Source organism: Oncorhynchus clarkii, chromosome 1 (assembly GCF_045791955.1).
Source record: "Oncorhynchus clarkii lewisi isolate Uvic-CL-2024 chromosome 1, UVic_Ocla_1.0, whole genome shotgun sequence".
In the NCBI taxonomy this organism is placed as follows: domain Eukaryota; kingdom Metazoa; phylum Chordata; class Actinopteri; order Salmoniformes; family Salmonidae; genus Oncorhynchus; species Oncorhynchus clarkii.
The window spans coordinates 78,193,216-78,219,638 of record NC_092147.1 but is presented as its reverse complement, the minus strand read 5'-3'; the positions used below and the strand labels follow the sequence as shown (position 1 = coordinate 78,219,638).

At 42.0% G+C, this 26,423-nt stretch overlaps 2 protein-coding genes across 2 annotated transcripts in view; one reads left to right on the top strand and one right to left on the bottom strand.

Moving 5' to 3' along the window:
• Positions 1 to 6,033: 6,033 nt before the first annotated feature.
• LOC139417779 (vasoactive intestinal peptide) lies at positions 6,034 to 10,429 on the bottom strand. The gene is made up of 6 exons (XM_071166857.1): positions 10,066 to 10,429; positions 9,382 to 9,486; positions 8,701 to 8,805; positions 8,101 to 8,232; positions 7,814 to 7,916; positions 6,034 to 7,113 (listed from the first exon to the last, which is right to left on the bottom strand). Coding segments are annotated over exons 1-6 (456 nt in total). The 5' UTR covers positions 10,068 to 10,429; the 3' UTR covers positions 6,034 to 7,104.
• A 6,540-nt stretch (positions 10,430 to 16,969) lies between these two features.
• LOC139408884 (anaphase promoting complex subunit 1) overlaps positions 16,970 to 26,423 on the top strand; it is a 41,317-nt gene continuing 31,863 nt past the window's right edge. The window contains 10 exon segments of the mRNA XM_071153350.1: positions 16,970 to 17,931; positions 18,029 to 18,175; positions 22,701 to 22,797; positions 23,603 to 23,647; positions 23,649 to 23,686; positions 23,811 to 23,855; positions 23,857 to 23,876; positions 24,108 to 24,189; positions 24,191 to 24,230; positions 26,097 to 26,171. Of these exon segments, the coding sequence (XP_071009451.1) occupies positions 18,135 to 18,175; positions 22,701 to 22,797; positions 23,603 to 23,647; positions 23,649 to 23,686; positions 23,811 to 23,855; positions 23,857 to 23,876; positions 24,108 to 24,189; positions 24,191 to 24,230; positions 26,097 to 26,171 (483 nt within the window). The 5' untranslated portion in view covers positions 16,970 to 17,931; positions 18,029 to 18,134.

Sequence of the window (26,423 nt, the reverse complement as noted above, 5' to 3'; positions counted from 1 at the left end):
CAGAGAAAAAGCTGATTCACCTCAAAAACAATTACCGGTATTCTCCAATAAAATCAAATTGGATGTGTAAGCTTATCTGAAAAGTTCCTGTGTTCTACACATTGGGGGCATTTCATAATTGAGAAATGTATGTTCAATTATAAAGTCTCTGAGTAATACAAACACAATTTCTCCCGTCTGACAAATTGATTTCATAGGCCTTATCTGGTGCCTGAAATAAGTGGTGCTTGGTCTGTGTTTATGGTAAAGCAACGGGCCAACTTATTTCACAATTTTATCTTTCAATAGTGAAACATCATGCTCTCTGTGCATTAAAAGCATTTTGCTGTCCCTTAAAATAGATGCACACCCAATACATCAGTGTTTTTTCCAGTTAGCCTTCCACTCAGTGTGCGTCCTCCCTGTCCATTGGTGTCTGGCCACAGCTCCCTCTGTGCTCTCTAGCTGCCTGCTACACAAAATGTCAATGTGCAGTCGACCGTTCCGGCATGTGTCCTGCCAGCCATGGTGACAAGTAGCCATTTTGTGACTCTCCCTTGTGCTCTGGGCAACACCCTCGGTGATGGAACTACAATGAACAAAAATATAAACGCAACATGTAAAGTGTTGGTCCCATGTTTAAGGAGCTATCAAACAGGCAAAACGTCAATAGAGAGACTGAAGTTGTAGTTCAACGGAAAAGACACAAGACGTATGTGGCAGGGTCTACAGACAATCACGGATTGCAAAGGGAAAACCAGCCACGTCTCGGACACCAACGTCTTGCTCCTGGACAAGCTAAACACCTTCGCCCGCTTTGAGGAAAATACAGTGCCACCGAAGAGGCCCGCTCCCAAAGACTGGGTGACTAGATCCTGAGGCTCATTGTCGTGCCATTCACCTCATGTTTTAGCATGATTATGCACAGCCCCATGTCGCAAGGATCTGAACACAATTCCAAGAGCTGAAAATGTCCCAGTTCTTCCATGGCCTGCATACTCACCAGACATGTCACCCATCGAGCATGTTTGGGATGCTCTGGATTGATGTGTACAACAGCGTGTTCCAGTTCCCACCAATGTCCAGCAACTTCACACAGCCATTGAAGAGGAGTGGAACAACATTCCACAGGCCACAATCAACAACCTGATCAACTCTATGCGAAGGAGATGTTGCGCTACATGAGGCAAATGGTGGTCACACCAGATACTGACTGGTTTCTGATCCACACCCTTACTTTTTTTAAGGTATCTGTGACTAACAGATGCATATCTGTATTCCCAGTCATGTGAAATCCGTAGATTAGGGCCTAATTAATGTATTTAAATGGACTGATTTCCTTATATGAATTGTACCTCAGTCAAATATGTTAAATTGTTGAATGGTGCGTTTATATTTTTGTTCAGTGTAAGTGTAACACTTTCCCTCCCCCTTTCTTCCACTAATAGTATAAAGGAAAAAAATATAATTTATATACAGTACCAGTCAAAAGTTTGGACATACATACTCATTCAAGGGTTTTTCTTTATTTTTACTATTTTCTACATTGTAGAATAATAGTGAAGACATCAAAACTATGAAATAACACATATGGAGTCATGTAGTAACCAACAAAGTGTTAAACAAATCAAAATATATTTTAGATTCTTCAAAGGAGCCACCCTTTGCCTTGATTACAGCTTTGTACACGCTTGGCAATCTCTCAACCAGCTTCACCTGGAATTATTTTCGAACAGTCTTGAAGCAGTTTCCACATATGCTGAGCACTTGTTGTCTGCTTTTCCTTCACTCTGCGGTCCAACTCATCCCAAACCATATCAATTGGGTTGAGGTCGGGTGCTTGTGGAGGCCAGGTCATCTGATGCAGCACTCCATCACTCTTCTTCTTGGTCAAATTGCCCTAACACAGCCTGGAGGTGTGTTGGGTCATTGTCCTGTTAAAAAAACAAATGATTGTCCCACTAAGCTCAAACCAGATGGGAATGCGTATCGCTGCAGAATGCTGTTGTAGCCATGATGGTTGAGTATGCCTTGAATTCTAAATAAATCGCTGACAGTGTTACCAGCAAAGCACCCCCACACCATCACACCTCCTCCTCTATGCTTCACGGTGGGAACCACACATGCTGAGATCATCCGTTCAACTACTCTGTCTCACAAAGACACAGCGGTTGGAACCAAAAATCTCAAATTCGGACTCATCAGACCAAAGGACAGATTTCCACCGGTCAAATGTCCATTGATCATGTTTCTTGGCCCAAGCAAGTTGTGAACAGTTGTTTGACTTATTTGGCCAAAAATAGTTCTGACATTAAATGTGGCATTTTGTGTATGACCCTTCTTCTGATGTGTTCCTGATAGGTCCTTATCATAAAGTCAGTTGTAGAGATTTAGTGAGTAGCGTATCGCCCATCCTGAATTTGAACATTTTCCAAAATCTTTAAAGACTTTAATTTTCTCAGTGCATCTTGTGACTTCAGGGTATTAAAAAGGGTTGGAATTCCATGAAACCAGCAAACATGGACAGGAACATGGACATGGACTGTAAGTTGAAAGGAGACAGCCTTTGACTGTGAGTATGTGTCAGATGCCATTTGTGCTCTAAGCACACCAGATGATACATCTCTTAGCTGCCCTTTCCATGACAGATATTCACATGGGTCATTCATTAATCTGATTTATTGATCTCCAGCAAAACTGGGACCCTTCTCCAAATGAAACCTCACAAATTAAGTCATCAGACTTTCACACAATCAGGTGTTTACCTACCCTGTTTAAGTCAACAGTGGAGTCGTGTATGAGTCATACAAGGTATACTACAGTAATTTACTTTAATTGATCTGATTCTGACCATTTTCAGATATTCACCCTTTTTTTTGCCATGACAAATCAGGCAAGTTCCACAATTGTGTTTGTCAACATCTGCAGCGAGCATCTTCTGTACCACATAACAGCAATACATTCCATGCGTCCACAAAGATGCAGAGGTAAATATAATGTATGTATTGTGACCATCTTTGTATCTGTGCCATTATAGCGTCTGTGACAGCATTGAGGTTATCTCCATTTTGAAGTATTACATTTTCTTCTTCACGATTGGCTGATCCCTCCTGATGGCTCGGTTGGACATGACTCTAACAGAGTCACCAGGAAGGATCAGCCAATGAAGCTGGAAGTCAAACCAAGTCGACTACATTAAAATGGTGGAAGCCCTCAATGGCACTGCTCATGCTAACACGGCCTTTTGCCTCTATCATTCATTAAGTTTGTGACTTTCAAGTCTGCCATGGACTAATAGAGCAGTTAGACACTGAAACCCAGCGGCCAATGAGTCTGAATATTAAAAAAAATATTTAATCAATTTTGGAATAAGGCTGGACCTGACCATCCTTGAGACTCTCAGAGTCTCAGAGTTTTTACTCTCAGAGGGCCTGCAGGACCATTAAGATCAACAGTAATGACAGTTAATGAGTGTGGCCTCTCCACAATGCAGGGAATAATCACATGTAATTTGCTTTACAATGGGGAGTGGACACACACACAAATGCGCACACACACACCACATACACACATGTTTTACTTATTGGGGATTGATTGAATAGGCCCCTACACTCTTAGATAAACAGGTTCCAAAAGGGTTCTAGGCATAAGATAACCCTTTTTTCTTCCACATAGAACCCTTTTGGGTTACATGAAAGGGTCCTACATTGAACCCAAAAGGGGTTAAACCAAAATGGTTCTACCTAGAACCAAAAAGGGTTATTCAAAGAGTTCTCTTATGGAGACACCGAAGAACCATTTCAAGTTCTAGATAGCACATTTTTTCTAAGAGTGTATGGTTAACCACTTTATTCAACTGAAAGTTTTTGTGTATTTGTTTGCTGTCCTTAGTCACCGCCATGGTGATTTGCCTTGCCCAAAGCACCTTATCAATGATGAGAATGTGATGTGACAAATTGAGATGCATGGGGCTGAGCACAAACTTTATCAGCATCCTGTCTCCTCAAATATTTCTGTTTGCCCTGCCTTCAGAGAAGGTGGTTGTTGGTGACACCGAAAAGATGATGTAAAACAGGTTTTAGGATGTTATCTGGTCAAAAGAAAATCTGCACAGCACTTCTGCATTTGATTTAGCTATACTTATTGTGGGAGTTGCTGTTTCCTGGTCATTAAAAGCTTTGACACAGATGCAAGTTGACAGTGATTTGGATTTATTTTTAAAGTTGGGATCCCACATAAGTCTTGGCTAATAATAATATAATTTAATTTGGACTCCCCCTCCCAGCATATTGCTTATGACATTTATGAGTCAAATATCTTGTGCCATTTCGACACTTGTAAACATACTGAGTCATGACTTTTGTACCACGTTTTCACACTGGCTTACTGTTTCCAACATAGTGAGCATTCATCTCAACATGATGTAGAACATTTGACAGTGTTTTCTGTTCATATTAGTTATGACCATAACATCACCATGTAAGAGAGTCAGTGAACACTTTTGGTAACACTTTACTTGCCACCCAGCATCATAACATGTTATGACACGGTCATAACCATGTCATAGCAGCTGACATAACTTGTCTTAACCTGTTATAATATGGTCATAACACTGTCATGACACATATATTTAGACTTGTTGTGACATATATTGTATAATTTTATTGCTGGTTAGGGCCCCCTCATAAAAGTTTAAAAGCCCACAAAACCTACCACAGAAGGCAAAACATTTCATTACACCATAGCCTACTTGTCAACATTATGTCTAAAATGAACCCATTTAAATTATCATCATAATTGCACACACATTGATGTCAGACATGCACCTAACACAATGCTCTTTTGCTGATGACTGGGATGAATGCAGGAGCAGATTTCAGGAGCAGGACAAGACACCCTCTTATCTGACTGATGAATGACGTAAGGGCATGGACGTGATATGCCTATCTTGCTTATACAATTATGATGATCATAATGCTTCTTGACAGCATCATAAATAGTATTTTCTTAGTCCAAGTAAAGTGACAAGATTGTCATAATGCTTCTTGATAGTGTCACAAAGTGTATTTTCTTGGCCAAGTAAAGTGACACAGGATGGTCATAATGCTTCATGACAGTGTCATAAAATGTATTTTTTACAAGTTATTTAAAGTATTCTGAAAAAAATATCACTGTAAAGAGTTCATTACAACAACAAAGGATTTAAGAACTCACTTTCAAACAAAAGGAAACTTCTTGACAGGGAAAAATTAATTTGAATAAATGTGTGTTTTGACACTCATATGTTGGTGTCATAACCAGCCGTAAAATAACGCAATATATGTCACAACAGGTGTAAATATATGGATCATAACAGTGTTATGACCATATTATGACATGTTATGAGCGTGTCATAATGTGTTATGACACTGGGTGTCAAGTGAAGTGTTACCACGCTTTTTTACTTGGCGAAGAAGAGAGCACAATCTATTCAAGGAGGAACCATATTAGATATCTTATATAGTGCCAGAAACTATACAGTGAACTAAGTGCAATGTACAATACAGTAAAGTCAATGACATGGCTTGACACAGTCCTTTTCACTCTGATTATTACACTTAGCTTGTTAGGGGGCCAAGGAGCCCATCAAATTAGCCCTGGCACTGATTACAAGAGGGATTGAACAGAGGTGAACCTACAGTGAGGTGAACACACTCCTGTGTCATATGTAACCTACATACTACTGTATACAGTAAGTCGGAGGCCCATGCATATTACAAAAACAATTTGACTTTGATCAATATGCTTACTATGTAACTGTAAATAACAACCAGATTTTTAACTAAATATATCAATGCTTCATAATGCAAATTGAATATGGCCATTGAAATTGAAATTGTAAGTGTATCGGTGAGAATAGAGGTGTACACGAACGTCATGTCTGTTCAGGTCCCTTTTGTTATAAATTGCTCTAGCTGAAAGCTAAATGTAGACGTAAAATCCAGGCTATTCTTTGTTATTCATTATGCCAGTTCAATCCTTCAGTAATGGCAATCATACATAAAAACAATTGCACAAGTATACGTCATTTTATTCACTGAATATATTCAAAGTTACATTAGTTCAGAAAATGTACCAATAATTATGTGGAAACAATTTCTCAGTCATCTTTGTCACAGTCCTCTCATAACTGTCATGATTAAAATACAGTATATGACTTATCTACAGTATGTCTGTTGACATAAATTCATGTTAATGTTTATCTGCTATTCTATGCTTTGTCTCATGTCTTTGAAGGGAATAATATATATTTTTAAAGGAGAACCCTGCCATTATCTAGTTTGAATATTTCCACTGTGTAACTGAGACTGAGAAGGTAATTGCTTTCAAGTTCTTCTCTGTTGTGCCGATTTGATAGCAAATAACATGCTAATTTGTCCCATTGACATGAAACTGATCAATTCATTTCAAATGCTATGAAGTTGATATTCATAAAATCAAACGTATTAGTCTTTGTTTCCCATCTTCATTCAGCTGAGCAGGTCATCAGAGCACGTGTTGAGTGCAACTATAAGTTTGCAACGTAATTTGTAAGCAACTTAGCAATACCTTTTTTTCCCAACAAGTTTGTTTTTTACATGAAAATAAATAATCAACATCAATATTTACTTACAAAATTACTCAGCTTTGAAAAATAAATGGACATATTTGATTTGGTGGACGGTTTCACAGAACTAAATGCTCTAGGTACGTTTTTGCACAAGGTATAGCGTTGTTCCACATGGATATAAAGTGATTATATGCATCATAGCCGCTCTAAATGTGGTCCTCTTCTGTTTAATCTGATGGTACTCTATAGCAGTATATAGCTTGTTTAGAATGCATTTATTGAACTACCATTTACAGAGTCCTGGACAAAGCAAATCTATCTAATCCCAGGTGGACATGTATAATATTTACTGTGGCCTACATCTTTAGACCAGTATTTTTTGTTTTAGTTTAACTTATATACAATGTAAACATTCACTTTATACTGTAGAGATAACCACACATTACTTTTAGCCCGTTGTTGAAGAACTTAAATATTGTTTTGAATGGCAGATCGATGAGGTTGACGATTGAGGTCGTCGCACCAGTGGGTCTTCTTCAGAGTGGCTGAAAAAGACAGTTGAAGAAGAGGGAAAGATGGAGGGCGAGAGGGAGGGAGAGATATTTGATGATTGATCAGAATACATAGTTTCAGATAATGAGAAGACGTGATGAGGGCATTCATTTAGTAGAAACATTCTACTGTATTGCCCATAAGCTTTCATTAGCTGAGCTCCTGTTGTAAAACGTAAGTATTCCTATGGGTAATATTCACAGTATGTTGTCAGTCATGCAAAATAGATGCAGCTATGTTTGTCCGCTAAACTCCACTATACAGATATCAGGTCTTGCTGTCTCTAGCAGTGCAACCACACCGTGTTGAATACCCTGTTTACGCAATGGGGGGGGGGGGGGGGGGGAGTGAGGAGGAGTGAATGGAGGAGTGAGACTGGGGGGGGGGGGGGGGGTGAGGAGGAGTGAATGGAGGAGTGAGACTGGTGGGGGGGGGGGTGAAACTGAATGGAGGAGTGAGACTGGTGGGGGGGGGGGGGGGGGGGGTGAAACTGAATGGAGGAGTGAGACTGGTGGGGGGGGGGGGGGGGGGGGGTGAAACTGAATGGAGGAGTGAGACTGGTGTGTGGGGGGGGGGTGAAACTGAATGGAGGAGTGAAACTGGTGTGGGGGGGGGTGAAACTGAATGGAGGAGTGAGACTGGTGGGGGGGGGGGTGAAACTGAATGGAGGAGGAGGAGTGAGACTGAACCTACCAATTGGAAGTTATTGAGGAGGTGATCTACGTTGACGTCATCATAGCTCTCTTGAAACGAGGGCTCACTTCTGGATTCTTCTTGCATGGGAGGGTCTTCTTGACTGAAAAGAGAAGAATGGTACATTGTACTTCTGTCATACTGGGGAAAGACCCTGCGAACATGCACATCCTGACATGCACACTCGCAAACACACACACACACACACACACACACACACACACACACACACACACACACACATACACACACACACACACACAATCTATTATTGTGCTTGTTCCCACCTTCTCTTTCCTGTCAGAACCGAGTTCAGATATTTCTTCACAGCCATCTGTTTGCGGAAGCGGCTGTAGTTGTCTGTGAATATGGCATCTGAGTGGCGCTTCACTGGTACCTGGTCCTCCATCATGTCATCACTGTGACAAATTAACCACAACACATTTTAGTCCATCATTTTGAGACTTTTGCTAACCTTGTTATGACATACTCGACCTATCCAATAGGGTTATTTAAACCATAAGTAGATCACAATTTAGATGACAAATCTCTTACAATTACAACAAATGAGGTTACAGTATTAACAGTTTTCAAGGCAGATATGCTAATACAACATTGTTAGGGATATATCAAAAGGTTTTCACTGAGACTAAAATCACAGAGATAGGTTACAGGAAGACAATTTTATGGAATAGATATTTCTGTCATGCTGTCATTCCTGACTCTATAAATGTTGTCAATAAACCTGAATGCTTCAGAAAATATGTTAATATCAAAGTTATCATACTGTTAAAATTGTTTGAATTTGAAAGGCGCTCTATTCGCGTTAAATAGGGAAACCAAACTCCGCGCGATGATCTGAACGAAAAGCATAAAATAGAGCCTACCTGACTCGCTTTCCGATCAAGGATTCCAGGTACCGCCGCGCCGATAGCTGTCCAAGAAGTTTGCTGTATCCACTAGTAAAGAGACCGTCTGCGTGCCTCGTAGGTCTGCCAACAGATTAAAACAGTTATTAGTCACCGTGTGTAGCAAAAATCTGAAACGGGGGTTTGTGTTCCAAAAGGCTATATTAGGGTAAAAAAAAATGTGCCTATGTCAATTACTCTTAGACAATACAAAAATACAATTTGTTGTCATGAGACGGACAGACACTTTTAAATTCGTTTTTTTTTGTATCCTCTCTGGGTATGCTAACATCCAAGATTATATAGTAACAAATTACCACGTTCCACTGATTATTCATGGCTTTCAATATAATATCCACTTAGGCCTACATGAAAGTAGCCTAGAAGACAGAACATGATTTCTCAGGACTTAAATATTATTGTTAGAAAGTCGTTTTGTACTAGGATATAGTCGATTAATTAATACATTTTTTTTATCGTCGTGTTTATTCATTAACCCCAGAGTAAGAATATGTTAGAACACTTGAACATTATATAAATTAGTATATCGTTGTAGTTCTTGAACTCTTTGGCAAAAGTAACTATTGATGCTATTTTAGTCATGTCCTCTTGCACATAAATAATACATCTTTAAATGAGTAATAGCGGTATTATTCCTACCTCATAGATGCATATGGCAAACACTGAGTCCGGGAATATAGCACACTGCACAGGGCTATTAGAAAAAGGAGCTGGGAGCCGTTCCTTTGTAACATCGCTTTATACCTGTAAAGGGAGATATGGTTTTATTCACTACTGTTGCTTTCACATAGCCTACATTCTTATATTAAAACAACAACATTTCTCAAAATCCCGCTTGCCTCGTTATTCGGTACCACTTTACGCACAGGAAAAAAGTTTCCTCAATACCTTCTCTTTTCATTGTATTGTGAAGGAATAAGAGTAAACCACACGAGTAAACAAGTTTGCCGATTTTGCTAGCCAGTGCTACCAGAACAAAATTACGTTGAGAATTAAGACAAATGCGCAATTGCGCATGTATCCAGTTAGTTAGGACTTGGTTTCAACCTTTGTATGATCATTTGTTTATGTCCTCAAATACAATTGCCGTTTCACAAATCAATCTTATATTTGGAATCCATAACTCTTTCAAGTTATGCTAGAAGATGGACACAATGACACAATGACTTCTAATGAATTCAAATATGTTTATGCTTGATTGCAGAGGTAAAAACACATTGTAGCCTATGCAATTAGAATATGATGTGAAGCCTAACTGAAAATAATATCAAACAAATAGAATAATTATCTCAAACAAATAGCATCATTGGAAAAAAGTCTTACATTTGCCAAAATGATCCGCTGTTCTGCTCGGGTACCGACCGGGTGCTGTCCAAGGTCTTGAAACGCTTTGTGGCTGTATCTCCTGGAGAAGTCACGGAACACTGTTCAAAACCTCAGTTGCTTCTTCAACTGTCAGCGTCTCGTACTATACCTTCAACCCTTCCCTCGTTTTATACTTCTGAATACTTTTCGTCAAGCAGGAAGGTAGTCAGATGTGATCAAGGTTGTTACGTCATAAAAGTCCCATTGGGATTGATACGTTCGTCATTGGCTTGTTCGCATGCTCAGTCGAACCAGTAAAACGTGATTTTGCTCATACAAAAATGACTTATTGCATATCATAGGTGTTGACTCAACTTATGTTATCCCTAGATGTTGTACCACCACATTGGTAGGCCTAATAGGGGTAAACACAGGCAGCCCAATTCTGATATTTGTTAATTAAACTAATTGGTCTTTCGACCACTCACATCAGATATTTTTCAGAGCTGATCTGATCGGTCAAAAGACCAATTAGTGAAAAAAGATCCGAATTTGGCTGCCTGTGTAGCAGCCTAAGAGAAATAAACAGTAAAAATATTTTTTGTTTCTATTTAGTAAGCAAAGTAAATATAATATTATACACAATGTGACATCTTGGACTATAACTCCCTCTGAATGGTTGTAAAGTGTCTGTATGACAGACATGAAGAAAAACAAACTACAGTACATGAAACGATAAATCCTCTTATCAGTTTCAGCACCAATATCTCCTTCCCTTTCTCCTCTTCCACATCCTCTCTCCACTCTCATCATCTTTTTTCTCTATATCACTCTATCCCTCTCCTAACCACCCTTAGTCCCACCGCTACCTATTGTCTCCCACAATATAAGGACATTAAACGTTGACATTCCCTTACTCAATGCAGATGAAAGGCTCAGTTGATACAGATGTCAGACACTCTCATGGAATATACACGTGTGTGAGTATAGGCCCACTTCCATTTCACCAGAACAAATCACATACAAGTCCCATCATCTCTTCATTAGGTTTAACTAGATAAAGATTCACACAGATGTTCTGATTTTAGAGAGTGCAGAGTTGTTGAACAGAGTTGTTCCCAGAGAGAATGAATATTATAGATTTTGGATCTTATTGTTAGTCTGGTAGATGCAAGACTGGATGGCTGTTGTGCTGGAATGATGGTGGTTCCATGGGAAAATAGATCAATCCATGTAGAACACATCTCAAGACTCAAGTATTGACCAATGTGTTTTCATAATCCAGAATTTGTTTGACACTCTGGTTCATTTGAGTGATTTGCTTCAGGATTGAGCCACATTGTTGTATTTCAGCATCTGGATTCAGTATCATCATTGGACTCTAATTCAGCTGTACTGATTCTCAGCGTTGGGTCTCATTGAATGCATCTCATATCTCCAAGACTGGGTGGTTGTAATAGCCCTATCTCAACCAGGAGCCTCTGGAAACCTAATCACAATTGTAATGTAGTCATGCGAAACATAAAGTTGATTAGGGACAAAGGACTGGGAAACATGCTCATTTAATTGACAGCGATGATTTGAAACAGAGTCTGGTAAGGACTCCTTATACAGGAAATGTATGTATTATTTTGAAGGAATGTGCAGAATTGACAAGTTTTTATGTATGAGCCAGTTAAAAGATCCACAGAAAACTACAACATTGATGAAACCATCATTTTGATGTTATGATGCACAGCCTTTTAAATTCCTCTAGATTAGAAGTTAACTCCCAGCCATTCAGCAATAACGCCAGTCAGCATCACGTCACATGCTTATGACCCTGGGACTGAACACCTCCCTCTGGAACTGGATCCTGGACTTCCTTACGGGCTGACCCCAGGTGATGAAGGTATGCAACATCACCTTCGCCACGCGAACCCTCAACACGGGGGCCCCACAGGGGTGTGTGCTTAGTCCTCTCCACCACACATGACTCCAACACCATCGGGGGGGTGGAATCACTGCTTGGTATGGCAATAGTACCGCCCTCGATCGCATGACACTACAGAGGGTGGTGCAGACAGTACATCACTGGGGCCGAGCTCCCTGCCATCAGGCAGTGTGAGAGGAAGGCCCGGAAAACCGTTAGATACTCCAGCCACCCAGGCCATAGACTGTTCTCTCTGCTTCCGCAAGGCAAACGGTACCGGTACATCTAGTCTGACACCATCAGGCTCCGGAACAGCTTCTATCCCCATGCCATAACACTACTAAATAGCTAACTAAATAGGTAACATTTTGTCTACATGGACTACCTGAGTTGACCTTTGTATTTTATGCACACTCACAGGGCCCTAACACACACACTGACACTGCAACCCACATGCAAACACTCAGTCCATAATTTAATAATATTATGTGTGTGTGTGATTAAATGATGGAGTGAGTGTTTGTACGTGTGTTGTAGTGTCAGTGTGCGTTATACTGACTCTACACACACACACACACACACTCACATACAATCAAAATATACACTGCTGCTACTCTGTTTATCATACTGTATATCCTGATGCCTAGCCACCTTACCCCTATACATATCTACCTCTATCACTCCAGTATCCCTAAACACGGTAAATATGGTACTGGAACTGACCCTGTACGCTTACTTACTTTATCGTGCTCTTCTTATTTCTTATTTTCATATTGTGTTGTTTTTGTTGAACCTTGTTATTTTTAGTATTACATTGTTATTGATTACTGCATTGTTGGGGTTAGAGCTTTCAAGAAAGGCATTTCACTGTACTTGTGCATGTGACATTAAAACTTGAAACTTGAAATGGAAACTTGAATACCATTATACATTATGCAAGCAATAAGTTCATCCTCCATCACGCTTCAATACCTAATGGACAGAATACGCAACAGAAAATATTGTGGTTTAGATTATCTGTCCACTGAACACTGGAGATGTGTTTGTTGCCAAATTGGCACTGACAGACTGATTTACGGGCCAGGGTCTAATATGACAGACATGGCCTTCATGGTGAGTCAGTTTTATGTAGTTTGCTTGAGGAACTCACGACCCAGTCGATGACCTTATCACCAGTCTCATGGGTTCCCTCACCAGGTTAAAGATCCACCTGGAACTTATGAGTATTGTATCATCTTATAGGGCAGGGGTACTCAACTCTTACCCTATGAGGTCTGGAGCCTGCTGGTTTTCTGTTCTACCTGACAATGAAATGCACACACCTGGAGTCCCAGGTCTAAATCAGTCCTTGATTAGAGGGGAACAATGAAAAATTGCAGTGGAACTGACTTCGAGGTCTAGAGTTGAGTTTGAGGGTTATAGAGGAAATTAGATGGCATAACTAGGTCCAATAAATCAAAACTGAGGGAGAGGATTTTCTTCAGAGTGGAGACCATGAACAGTAAGTGTCATCTTCCCTTTCACTGGCAAACCAAGTGTCATGCCCTGACCTTAGATATCTCTGTTTTTCTATATATTTTGGTTAGGTCAGGGTGTGACTCGGGTGTGTACTCTAGTTTTTGTATGTCTAGGGGTTTTTGTATGTCTATGTTGGCCTGATATAGTTCCCAATCAGAGACAGCTGTTTATCGTTGTCTCTGATTGGGGATCATGTTTAGGTAGCCATTTTCCTCATTTGTGTTGTGGGATCTTGTCTATGTACACAGGGTAGTTGCCTTAGTGCACATCAGTAGCTTCATGTTTCGTTTGGTTGTTTGTTGTTTTGTTCAGTGAGTTTCGATTTATTAAAATGATGTGGAACTCTACTCACGCTGCGCCTTGGTCCGATCCTTACGACGATCGTGACAGAAGATCTCACCACCAACGGACCAAGCAGCGTGTTCAAGAGGAGCAGGGATTCTGGGCCCGGGAGAAAAGTGAGTGGAGGACATCGTAGACCTGGGAGGAGGTAATGGCAGGGGACAAGACCCTGCCATGGAAGCAGGAGGAGGCAGCGAAAGAGGAACGGCGACGATACGAGGGGATACGGCTCGAGAGGCAGCTCCAAAAACATTTTTTGGGGGGGCACACGGGGATATTGGCGGAGTCAGGGTTTAGACCTGAGCCAACTACCCGTGCTTACTGTGGGGAGCGTGTGACTGGTCAGGCACCGTGTTATGAAGTGATGCGCAAGGTGTCTCCAGTGCGCGTTCATAGCCCAGTGCGCTCTATTCCAGCTCCCCGCATTTGCCGTGCTAGAGTGGGCATCCAGCCAGGACGGGTTGTGCCGGCTCAGCGCTCCTGGTCTCCAGTACACCTCTTCAGACCAGGATATCCTGCGCCGGCTTTACGCGCTGATTCCCCAGTGCGTCTTCACAGCCCAGTGCGTCCTGTGCCAGCGTCTCGCACTTATTGAGCTAAAGTGAGCATCCAGCCAGGACACATTGTGCCAGCTCTACGCTCCAAACCTCCAGTGCGCCTCCACAGTCCAGTACGTCCTGTGCCTCTTCCTTGCACTAGCCCTGAGGTGCGTGTCACCAGCCCAGTACCGCCAGTACTGGTCCCACTCATCAGGCCTCCAGTGCGCCTCCACAGTCCAGTACGTCCTGTACCTTTTCCTCGCACTCGCCCTGAGATGCGTGTCACCAGGCCAGTACCACCAGTGCCGGCACCACGCATCAGGCCTCCAGTGCGCCTCCACAGTCCAGTATGTCCTGTGCCTCCTCCCCGCACTCACCCTGAGGTGCGTGTCTTCAGCCCGGTGCCATCTGTACCGGTCCCACGCATCAGGCCTCCAGTGCACCTCCACAGTCCAGAGCTTCCGGCGACAGTTCCCAGTCCAGAGCTTCCGGCGACAGTTTTCAGTCCAGAACCTCCAAAGACAGTCCACAGTCCGGAACCTCCAACGATGGTCCACAGTCCGGAACCTGATACGACGGTCCACAGTCCGGAACCTCCAGCGACGGTCCACAGTCCGGAACCTCCAACGACGGTCCCCAGTCCGGGGTCTTCAGCGACGATCCCCAGTCCAGAGCCTCCAGCGATGATCCACGGTCCGGTTCCACAAAAGTGGAGGGATCAGTGTAAGGAGGGGGGGGCTGCGTCCAGAACCGGAGCCGCCACCGAGGGTAGATGCCCACCCGGACCCTCCCCTATAGGTCGGGCCGGGAGTCCGCACCTTTGGGGGGCGGGGGTCACGCCCTGACCTTAGATATCTCTGTTTTTCTATATATTTTGGTTAGGTCAGGGTGTGACTAGGGTGGTTACTCTAGTTTTTGTATGTCTATTTGTTCCCAATCAGAGACAGCTGTTTATCGTTGTCTCTGATTGGGGATCATGTTTAGGTAGCCATTTTCCTCATTTGTGTTGTGGGATCTTGTCTATGTACACAGGGTAGTTGCCTTAGTGCACATCAGTAGCTTCACGTTTCATTTGGTTGTTTGTTGTTTTGTTCAGTGAGTTTCGATTCATTAAAATTATGTGGAACTCTACTCATGCTGCGCCTTGGTCCGATCCTTACAATGATCGTGACACCAAGGACAAATTGAACATGGAAATTGAACATTTACAAATATAGATCATAGGTATGTTTTAAATGATGCACTTTGTTTTATTTAAAGAAACAATCCCCATTTCATTCAAGATCTCAACTTTGATAAGCTACTGATATGGAAAAATATTGAATTTAGGCAATACAAAACTATAACTTTGATCTTAGGTTTCCAAATGGGCCCAAATACAACACATACTGTAGGCTGAGGGTACACCTTATTTTGGGCCCCTGGGGGACCTGTAATCACAGTCCTGTTGTAGGTTGAAATCCCTGTAATGGATCAATTAAGCAAACAGCTCTTCATAGCATCCTAACTAATTCTGTAAATACATTTGTGTCTCAAGCCACATGGAAGACATTAATGCCCAGTAATGGTCTCAGTGCTTCATTAGTCCAGTAATCAAAGGCACAAACCACCCTACAACGCCCCTGGGACCTTAAGTCATCCGATCCAATCACATTACATCTTTGTCTTTCTGGGCTGATCTCAGAGGTAGAGCCATGTTTTGCATTTCCTTCGATACTAACAAGATAAATAGTGTATTTAAGGCATGTCATTCAACTCTCTGAGGAGTTGGTTCTCTGGATATTGTCTATCTGACAGTCAGAGAGCAGGAGAGTGTTCACAGGTAAAATTCTTTCATGCCTTTGTCAAAAGAATTGTACAGTAGAATTTAATATGAATATATTTTCTGGTTGTTCCAGATACACATTACAGATTTTACTGCTACACAAGAACAGTTGCATTCAGAGGAAGTACTTATGGGGAAGGAATTCTTATCACAGATGTTGAGAGATATTTCACAAATATTTTTGTAAAAATGCTTTCTTAAGGTGTCAATTTTGCCCTGCCCTAGACAGACATCTTGAGAGCAGTCAGAGGTGAGTGAGTACTACAATATAAAAAATTATCAAGTTCAATAACAGGTGTGAAGGCACACTCTGTTTTGTGATGTACCTCGGGACAAACAGGAATATTGGCAGAGAGAAAAACCTAGTTTAGCGAGCACACTGGGGGATGGAATAGTCCCCTAAATACCTCTATTAAACTCATATTGTTTTGACACATCCATCTCTAGTCCCTATGTCACCTGGATTCGTGAGCAGCAATGACAATGAAAAATTGAGAAAAATGGAAGAATATCATCTGGACATGGCCTATATCAAAGAGTTCTGCATGTTTACACCTGGCTTTGTCCTATTGCATCCCAGACAGTAAATCATTCGGAGATTAATACTTTTTGCATTGCAATTTCTTATAATAAATAGGCTTACTTATTGTCCAGCAAAAGAGGTTTCATATAACTTTCCCATTCTCTCTGTCTACAATGTATCTTATTACTGAAAATATGAATATGTAAATGTTACCACTTGACACGTGTGCTTTCCAACTTCCTAATTGATTGGTTGATCAAGTGAGGTGAAGATCCTGAGGACAGCAAGATGTCAGAGCACTTGCGAAAAACGGATGTGTATTCTTACTCTTACTTAGGGGTTGCTTTAAGTTGTTTTTATGTTGACAATGCTGAATACGTGGTACCTAAGTAAGAGTCATATAAAGAAAACGCAATGATTCCGAGTCAAGGGACAAAAAATGACTTATTTTCAGGTTCGCGCCTGTGCCACTGCGGCATGCCAGCTAGCTATCGAGACAGTGCATGACAGTATGCTAATCTAAACATGGTTGCTAGATAGTTAGCCAGACACAAACATGCAACACTAAACCCTATGCTATCTGTATTTGAAGATTACGAAATGTATCCAGATTATATTAACAAGCTCCTAGTAGCTAACTTGTTGGCTGGCTAAATTATGGTGATGACCACAGTCACAGACAGTAACTTTGCTAGCTAAAGTCGCTACTGTTAAGTTACTATTTGTTCAAGCCAACGGCTAGCTGTGTAGTTAGCTATCATTAGCTGTTATAGCTGGCTAACTAGATAGCTAGTTACTTGTCTGCCGTTCGGCATGTTCTACCTAGCTAGCAGTTTATTTGGCTGCACTATAAACTATTCACAATGATCTGCGGGGCTAGCATGTTGTGTTATTTACAGTGAACACTAAGTCACTGGTCTCATTGTATTTTCTAGGTATTTCACAGCATTTTATGTGAAGTTTAACAGGATATCTCTTAAGTGAAATATACTGTCAGATATTCTCTCCTTCTGCGTCGCTCAGAAATAACGCTGATATCTGAAACTCATGTCGAACGACTATGAAGAGCGAGCCACAATGATAGCCGCAGTGGAATTGCAGTAATTTGTCCCGTTTGGCGTATTCAGTACATTAACCACCCGAACGATGTAAACCTGCAGCTGCAAGCCTCTAAGCTCAGGTCCTCAGACACATGGTCCCCTCCAGGATGTCACTACCGCAGAAGGTAAGACTGGGTGGGGGGGGGTCTGTTGTGTGGTGGTTCCTTTTGATACAGACAGCAGTCATATGTAGTGTTTTCACTATTGTGTGGATGTTTACAGGAGTGTTGGTTGCTGAGAAAGGGTTCCAGTGTGGACAGTGATGAGAATGAGGAGGAGCTCTATGCAGCAGGAAACATGGTCATAGGGAGCAAGAGTCAAGCTTCCCATGTTTACAAGGCTTTCACTGTGGGCAGTCCAGTACTACAGGTAATTGAACTAAACATGTCATATTGAGCATACACCGAGTTTACAAAACATTAGGAACACACCTTCCTACTATTGAGTTCAAATCAAATTTTATTAGTCACATGTGCCGAATACAACAGGTGTTGATTTCATTTTGTGTAGACATTACAGTGAAATGCTTACTTATGAGCCCCTAACAGTGCAGTTAAAAACAAATATGGATAAAAGTAACAAGAAACTAAAGAGCAGTAGTAAAAAAACAAGAATATATACAGGGGGGTGCCGGTACAGAGTCAATGTGCGGGGGCACCGGTTAGTTGAGGTAGTATGTATATGTAGGTAGAGTTCTTAAAGTTACTATGCATAGATGACAAGAGAGTGGGGGTGGGGGGGAAATGTAAATAGTCTGGGTAGCCATTTGATTAGATGTTCAGAAGTATTATGGCTTGGGGTAGAAGCCTCTTGGACCTAGACTTGGCGCTCAGGTACCGCTTGCCATGCGGTAGCCGAGAGAACAGTCTATGACTAGGGTGGCTGGAGTCTTTGACAATCTTTAGGGCTTTCCTCTGACACCGCCTGGTATAGAGGTCCTGGATGGCAGGAAGCTTATGTACTGGGCCGTTCACAGTACCCTCTGTAGTGCCTGGAGGCCGAGCAGTTGCCATACCAGGCAGTGATGCAACCATGCTTTCGATGGTGAAGTTGTAGAACCTTTTGAGGATCTGAGGACCCATGCCAAATCTTTTCAGTCTCCTGAGGTTAGTTTGTTGGTGATGTGAACACCAATACTCAACTTTCTCCACTTCAGCCCTGTCGATGAGAATGGGGGCGTGCTCGGTCCTCATTTTCCTGTAGTCCACATTCACCTGCTTTGTCTTGATCACGTTGAGGGAGAGGTTGTTGTCCTGGCACCATATGGCCGTGTCTCTGACCTCCTCCCTATAGGCTGTCTCATTGTTGTCGGTGATCAGGCCTACCACAGTTGTCATCGGCAAATCTAATGATGGTATTGGAGTCCTGCCTGGCCGTGCAGTCATGAGTGAACAGGGAGTACAGGAGGGGGCTGAGCATGAACCCCTGAGGGGCCCCTATGTTGAGGATCAGTGTGGCGGATGTGTTGTTACCTACCCTTACCACCTGGGGGTGGTCCGTCAGGAAGTCCAGAATCCAGTTGCAGAGGGAGGTGTTTAGTCCCGGGGTCCTTAGCTTATTGATGAGCTTTGAGGGCTCTATGATGTTGAACGCTGAGATGGTATGTAAATAGCTACGAAGAATACAGATGAGACGATGAATAGCATTCTCACATGGGTGTGCCTTTTGTACAGGTGGGAAAGGGCAGTGTGGACTGCATCATCTGTAGATCCGTTGGGGCGGTATGCAAATTGGAGAGGGTCTAGGGTTTCTGATATGATGGTGTTGTGAGCCATGTCCAGCCTTTCAAAGCACATCATGGCTACAGACGTGAGTACTATGGGTCGGTAGTGATTTAGGCAGGTTACCTTAGTGTTCTGGGAACAGGCACTATGGTGGTCTGCTTAAAACATGTTGGTATTACGGACTCGGACAGGGAGAGGTTGAGAATGTCAGTGAAGACACTTGCCAGTTGGTCAGCGCATGCTTGCAGTACACGTCCTGATAATCCATCTGGCCCCGTGGCCTTGTGAATGTTGACCTGTCTAAAGGTCTTACTCACATTGGCTGCGGAGAGCGTGATCACACAATCTTCCGGTATAGCTGGTGCTCTCATGCATGTTTCAGTGTTATTTGCCTCAAAGCGAGCGTAGAAGTAATTTAGCTTGGCAGCTCTCGGCTCTGCTTCCATTTGTAGTCTATAATGATGTCGTGACGTTGTATTTGTTAATGTGACGAGTGTTGTTCATCGAATGGTTAAAAGTTTCTAATTGCGTGATTAACTGAATCAAGCAATTATTAACTCATTAATAATTAACAGCCGCTAATTAACCAGTTACCTCTACAATCTCGTTCTGAACGTTGATTAGTCTGTGAATCTGCACAGAAGGGTCTCACCAATGAGTTCGTAGCACACCAATCTTAGTTGAATATTTATTTACTAAAAAGCTAAAATGATGATAAAAGATTCACATAGACAAAACACATTATAGGCTATTGATTAGAACTTAGTATAACGGGCCAACACTATGGCGCGTGTTACCTAAAATGGGGATTTCAAAGAGAGAGGAAAAAAAAGAAAGTACACGAGAGAAATATACATTTGGGTGAATTTGTCAGCTATGCTATTCTAACCCTAGCCTTGCCCCAAACTGCTGCTCTTATGGGTCAGAATATAATGATGTAATTACGTGGGGAAGACCTCAGAGGATTCTCTGTGTGGACCGTTCAGGCTGCTCAATGACACACTTCCCCGGCGCACCTTTCTGGTCGTCCTCACGATGTCAGCGTCCTTTTGGCTTAGGAGTCTGTTCCCTCACCCTTGCTCTGGAAGGGGTCTTCTGAGGACAGACAGCTCTGTAGCTCAGAGCTCACATCATAGGGATGAAACCATTTAGATATCACGATTCGCTGGGATTGGATGCTAGGGGCTCCGGCTTGAATTCATCAGCTTAGACACAGCTACTCATCCTTAGCTTGGGTAGAAAAATATTTCTTTGTCTTCAAACATGTTGCGTTCTGTTTTTTTAAAAACTTTTTAGACCTTAGCTCCAGCTTGGGTCATGTAGTCTTCCTTTGTAAATTCTTTACTCACAGGTTTTATTCCCTTGGGTCAGAAGTGGGCGTAACCGCCTTTAGGGCAATTCTCTGGGCGTACCAAGTTAATGAGGCAAGGTCTAGATTTGACTCAAATCCAATTTTAGATGACTAACTTCACATTTCACCTTTACCAAAACATTCCCTTTGATTTGGACATTTTCCACACAATGTACAATGTATAAACATCAAACATATACTAGGAAAACTCTTCACGTTACAATGTTTTCGTAATAACGTCATCTATTAACATTTAATAACAAAACAAAAATGACATACATTTTCATATTCCATCTATCGTCATGACCACCATTGTGGCTGACGGAAACCATTGTTCCAAAGTCCCTTTATTTCATGTTTAATGTTCTGAGGCTGGTTCTCCATAGTAACAGGACAAAGGAATTTTTCTGGCCTGAGATTTACCAGGGGCGTGAGGGGTTTCCCTGTGTTAAAGTCCCTGGCTATTACGACCGCCACCTCTGGGTGAGAGTTTTCTTGTGTGCTTGTGGCGGAATACAGCTAATTTAATGCTATCTTAGTGCCAACCTCTGACTGAGGTGTTATCTAAACAGCTCCGAAGAATACAGATGAGAACTCTCTCGGTAGGTAGTGTGGTCTACAGCTTTCATAATATACTCTACTTCAGGCGAGCAAAACCTTGAGACTTCCTTAGATATCGTGCACCAGCTGTTATTTACAAAAATACATAGTCCGCCGCCCCTTGTCTTACCAGACGCCACTGTTCTATCCTGCCGGTACATCGTATAACCAGCCGGCTTTATGTTGATATTGTCGTCGTTCAGCCATGACTCCCTGAAGCATAAGATGTTACAGTTTGGTAGTTTAATCTTCCACGTAACGTGTCAATTTTATTGTCCAAAGATTGCATGTTTGCTAGCAGAATTGAGGGAAGTGGGGGTTAATTCGATCGCCTTCAAATTCTCAGAAGGCAGCCCGCTCTCCGGCCCGTCTTTCTCCGCCTCCTCTTCACGCAGATCACTGGAGTCGGGGCCTGTTCCCGAGGGAGCCGTATTTCCTCCGCCTCGGGCTCGTCAGTCGTGAAAGAAGAAAAAGGATTCCGCTAGTCTGTGGTGAGTAATTGCAGTCCTGATGTGTAGAAGTTATTTTTGGTCATAAGAGATGTAGCAGCAACATTATGTACAAAATATTTAAAAATAAGTTACAAACAAACAAAAAAACGTGAAAAGCGTGAAAAACTCAGAAGCATTACAGTTATTGACACACTCAAAAAAGCCAGGTGTGCCTGGCTCCGACTACCATATCCCGTTCAAAGGCACTTAAATCTTTGTCTTGCCCATTCTCCCTCTGAATGGCACACATACACAATCCATGTCTCAAGGCTTAAACAACATCTTTCTTTAACCTGTCTCCTCCCCTTCATCTACACTGATTGAAGTGGATTTAACATGTGACATCAATAAGGGATCATAACTTTCACCTGGATTCACCTGGTCAGTCTGTCATGGAAGTAGGTGTTCCTAATGTATTGTACATTCAGTGTATACATACAAACTGTGTGTACATTATATGGCATGTCTGTTTTCATCGTCAACATTGAGATAGTAGTCAGCTTATCAATAATACTTTTTTTTCAGTATGTATATCCAGTAATATCTCCCTAACTCCCTTTTCAAGCATTATGGTGTAATTTTGGTATTGGGCAAAAGAAGTAGGCCTATGCCACATCCTCTTCCTCACGACGTGTCATCATTAAATTCCAGAGCTCATTGATGTACATTTGAAACATTTTTTCCCCAGTGATGTTGTGAAGTGGTTCATTTGCTTTCTTGTATTGCAGAACAGGATGTTATGGAACAGTGTTTATTGTCCCGAGCAGCTGTGTGAATGTGCACAGTGTGACACTGAAGGACTTAATCTCCCCTCTACACTTTCAGGTGAGTTCCTTATCGCTGACTGATGTAACAGCGCGTTGTCTAAAATGTGTGCTAGCAACCATTTGATGTGTTTATGGTGTGTTGAATTTTGTGATGTACTACCGTGTGATGACATCTTGAATTGTGATACAATGTACTGTCAACATTGGTTAGAGAAATCCTTTTTTGAACATTTTGTCATGTCTTCCAGTCCTGGCCATCTAATTTCCTCATTAGAAGTAGAACCAGCAGATATGGACAGTAATTATGTTTGTTTTACACAGTTATTGATATTCCCCAGGACCAGTCCATTGCCTTCTTAACCAATGGTAATGAGTGATTTGGCTCACTGACAGCTGACGAGAGGCTTCAGATTACAATGAAAAACAGCATCATGCAATTAACGGCCTTGGCATGTATGTGTCATTATTTTTCACATCAAAATCCACTTGACATGATTTAATTGTTTTATTTTTTCCCTGGTGAGTTACGGGAAACACTGAGTAAACCTAGGCCTACGTCGTGACGTACAGGGGAAATGACGGTGGTTTCTTGGGGGTGAATTTAGCTCATGTTGATTGGGTCCACATTTACAGACCAGAATTGTTTTAACCAGTTGTAGTTGATAAGACAAGACTGTAAGACTCCACCATTCTACAATCATGGTAAATAGGGATATGTCTTGATCCCCAACAAGAGATACTATGAGAATGCAGACTGTCTGTTTCTTTAGTGAGACATTCAAATGTTGACTAGTCATGATTCACAAGATTATCAAACTTTTTTTCTCCAACATCACCTTGAATAGGATTTCATGAAATTACAGGTCTTCAATGTGTGGCCCACAAAATTTGGTCTGCTGTTGGAACGCAAAAAGCCCTGCACCCGAGGCTCCTCCAAGTCCTCCTGGGTACATACAGTACACAGCAAAAACCCATAATACCCACTCCCTGCTGTTTCTGATCCCTTTTGGTCGATGCTAGTGTGTCTGGAGTGTTTTGAACATGCAACTGTTTGTGTCTCTGTGTTCTCAGGGAACCTCTTCCCACTGTATTCAGTATGCTGCACCCTCTGGATGAGAGTGGTGTGCATACCTACAGGTGAGACTCTCAATAGAAAGAGTCAACACAAATGTGAAACAAATTGTGGCAAAGAGAATGATGGAAAGTACCATATAAATAAACTATAATGGATGTTGAAACCTGAATGTTGGAGCCAGCATACTGTTGGTCCTCTTGCGCTCCTTGACTGCTCTGTTAGCTGGCTGCTGGTACCTTAATTGCTAGCCCCATTATGGCTTGTTAATTGCTCATCTCCTGTGTCTCTGGCAGGTCTGTTCGAGGCTGCCTGTGTGCAATACGTCTCTGACAGCACCATGAAAATCATCTTCTTCAACTGCAAGCCCTCCATAGTTATATGACACTATGCAGGGCATACACTCAGTCACTCCAGATGTAAGATAACATGCAAGAACAACCCCTTGTGTTAATAATGTTTAATGTTTCCTTCATGATTTTTCAGTGGTAAAATGTTTTATTATTCATAGCATAAATGGAATTTAAGAATATAATTCTCATGGCATTAGTGATGACTCAAAGCCGAGCTACAATACCTTAGATTGGACTTAAGTTGGTCTGACCAGGGCCAGGGATAGTTCACCCAAATTACAAAATGAAACATTGGTTTTCTTACCCTGTAAGCAGTCTATGGACAAGGTATCACAGCAATCTATATTTGGTTTTATTTCCCTGGCACTGTTTTCAAATGCTAACGTTTTAGAATTTGTGGCACAAATCCCATTCAGGTCATGGTACTGATATTAGCATTATTCATTCATCATGTCCAAATCATCCGAAACTATGTCAAATTAATTGTGACGCCCAACAAAGGCCCTTAAAGATGATTTGAATATCATGTGCAATAATGATTAATATTGGTACCATGGTTTTAATGGGATTCCATGGGATGACTCATTCTCAGGATGGGTGAGCCTAGTATGTTGATATTTGTTGCATACTGCATTCGTTTTTAATAAACAGTATGTCTAAGTATTATGTAGTACGATTAGTATGTCATTTTAGTAAGTAGTAGGCAAGAGAGACATGGACACTGCCCATGTAACAAATAATCGAACCCTGATCCGAACTATAGCAAACGGACGTTGCCCCTTTTTGTTTGAGCGCCATCGGTCCACATTGGACTGATATAAATTGCTAGTTTGGTCTTGGGTTCGGGCTTTCCGAGTTGGGACCTGTATTTCTAGAATGTCACCTGAAAACGATACATAGAGAACATCCTACAGGTATGGAACGGTAATGACGCTCTTCTCCGAGTTCATTTCTTATCTGACCCCTATCTAAAATTCACAGCAGAGAGAAGTTGAGAAAAAATAGACTTCTTGGATCTTAAAGTCAACAAAAATAAAGAAAACAAGTTGGGAGTCTACTATCTTCTGCAAGCCGCAGAGTAGGAGTACACTTTTACGTGCAGACCGTAACCACCCAGGACACCTTAAGCGGAACATATCGGTGGGTCAATTCCTAAGACTTCGATGTAACTGAGCACAAAGCCATTGATATGCGCACCAGGCTCCTGCAATGTGGGTATGATTATAGTGCCATTGAACAGGGCTATACCTGTGCTAGAGACTGAACGTGGAAGCCTACTCAATGGCACTAATAGAAACCAGGACAAAATGCCCCCACGTCAGTGTTTTTCCACAGAGTGCGGTCTCGTCAAATCCATTGTATTGAAACAAAAGTGATCCAAGTCTACCAGTGTTCACAACATTGCCCCCCATCATTGGTTTTAGCAGATTGTTATGCAAAGCATGCAGCTGCCCAAGAAGCATGACACTTGGCCCCAGGCCCGTGTGGCCACTGTGTACATTGTGACAACATGACCAATACTACAGTACTTTTCCACCCGACAACAGGTAAATTATACAAAATCCAAAGCTTCATTAATTGTAGCACCACAAATATCATATACATGCTCACGCTTCTGTGGGCTGCTTCTATTGGTCAAACTTTATGAGCATTGAAACTCCGCGTCGCCGAACATAAAGCTGCTATTCGTAATATAAACACGGACTATGCTATTGCACGCCACTGTATAGAAGCCAACCATGGCTCACCTGCCTCCCTGCGCTTTGTAGCCATAGAACGCGTCCAAATTTCACCAAGAGGACGTGAACTTAAACAGGCTAAACAATGATTTTTCAATGTCTTCGTTTATATAATGTTGCCTTGATTTTTGGGGGGGAGTGTCTCTGGATTCACAGACACCCAAATATCACTTATGCTTATTTTGACACCTAGCTTTCTGATGACCTCATCACCAGGCCTCCACTCATGGACTTACTCACCCAGCATCTTCAGCATGGCTGCACTCAGGTGAGTTTATACCAGGCGTTTTCAGTTCTGTCCCTGGAGTGCCACAGAGTGCAGGCTTTCAGTCAGATACCCAAATAGGATATTAATATGATATAAATGGGGTGCCTGCTGTCCCACAGGATCTTACAGTTGTAGTCAAACATTCATGCTCAAAAGCTTATGTCTCATTTACAACAATCACACCATTGACCATAATTAGCCACCCCTCTACTGTCTTCTGACCCATGTCTGTAGCCGTTTCCACTCCCCTGG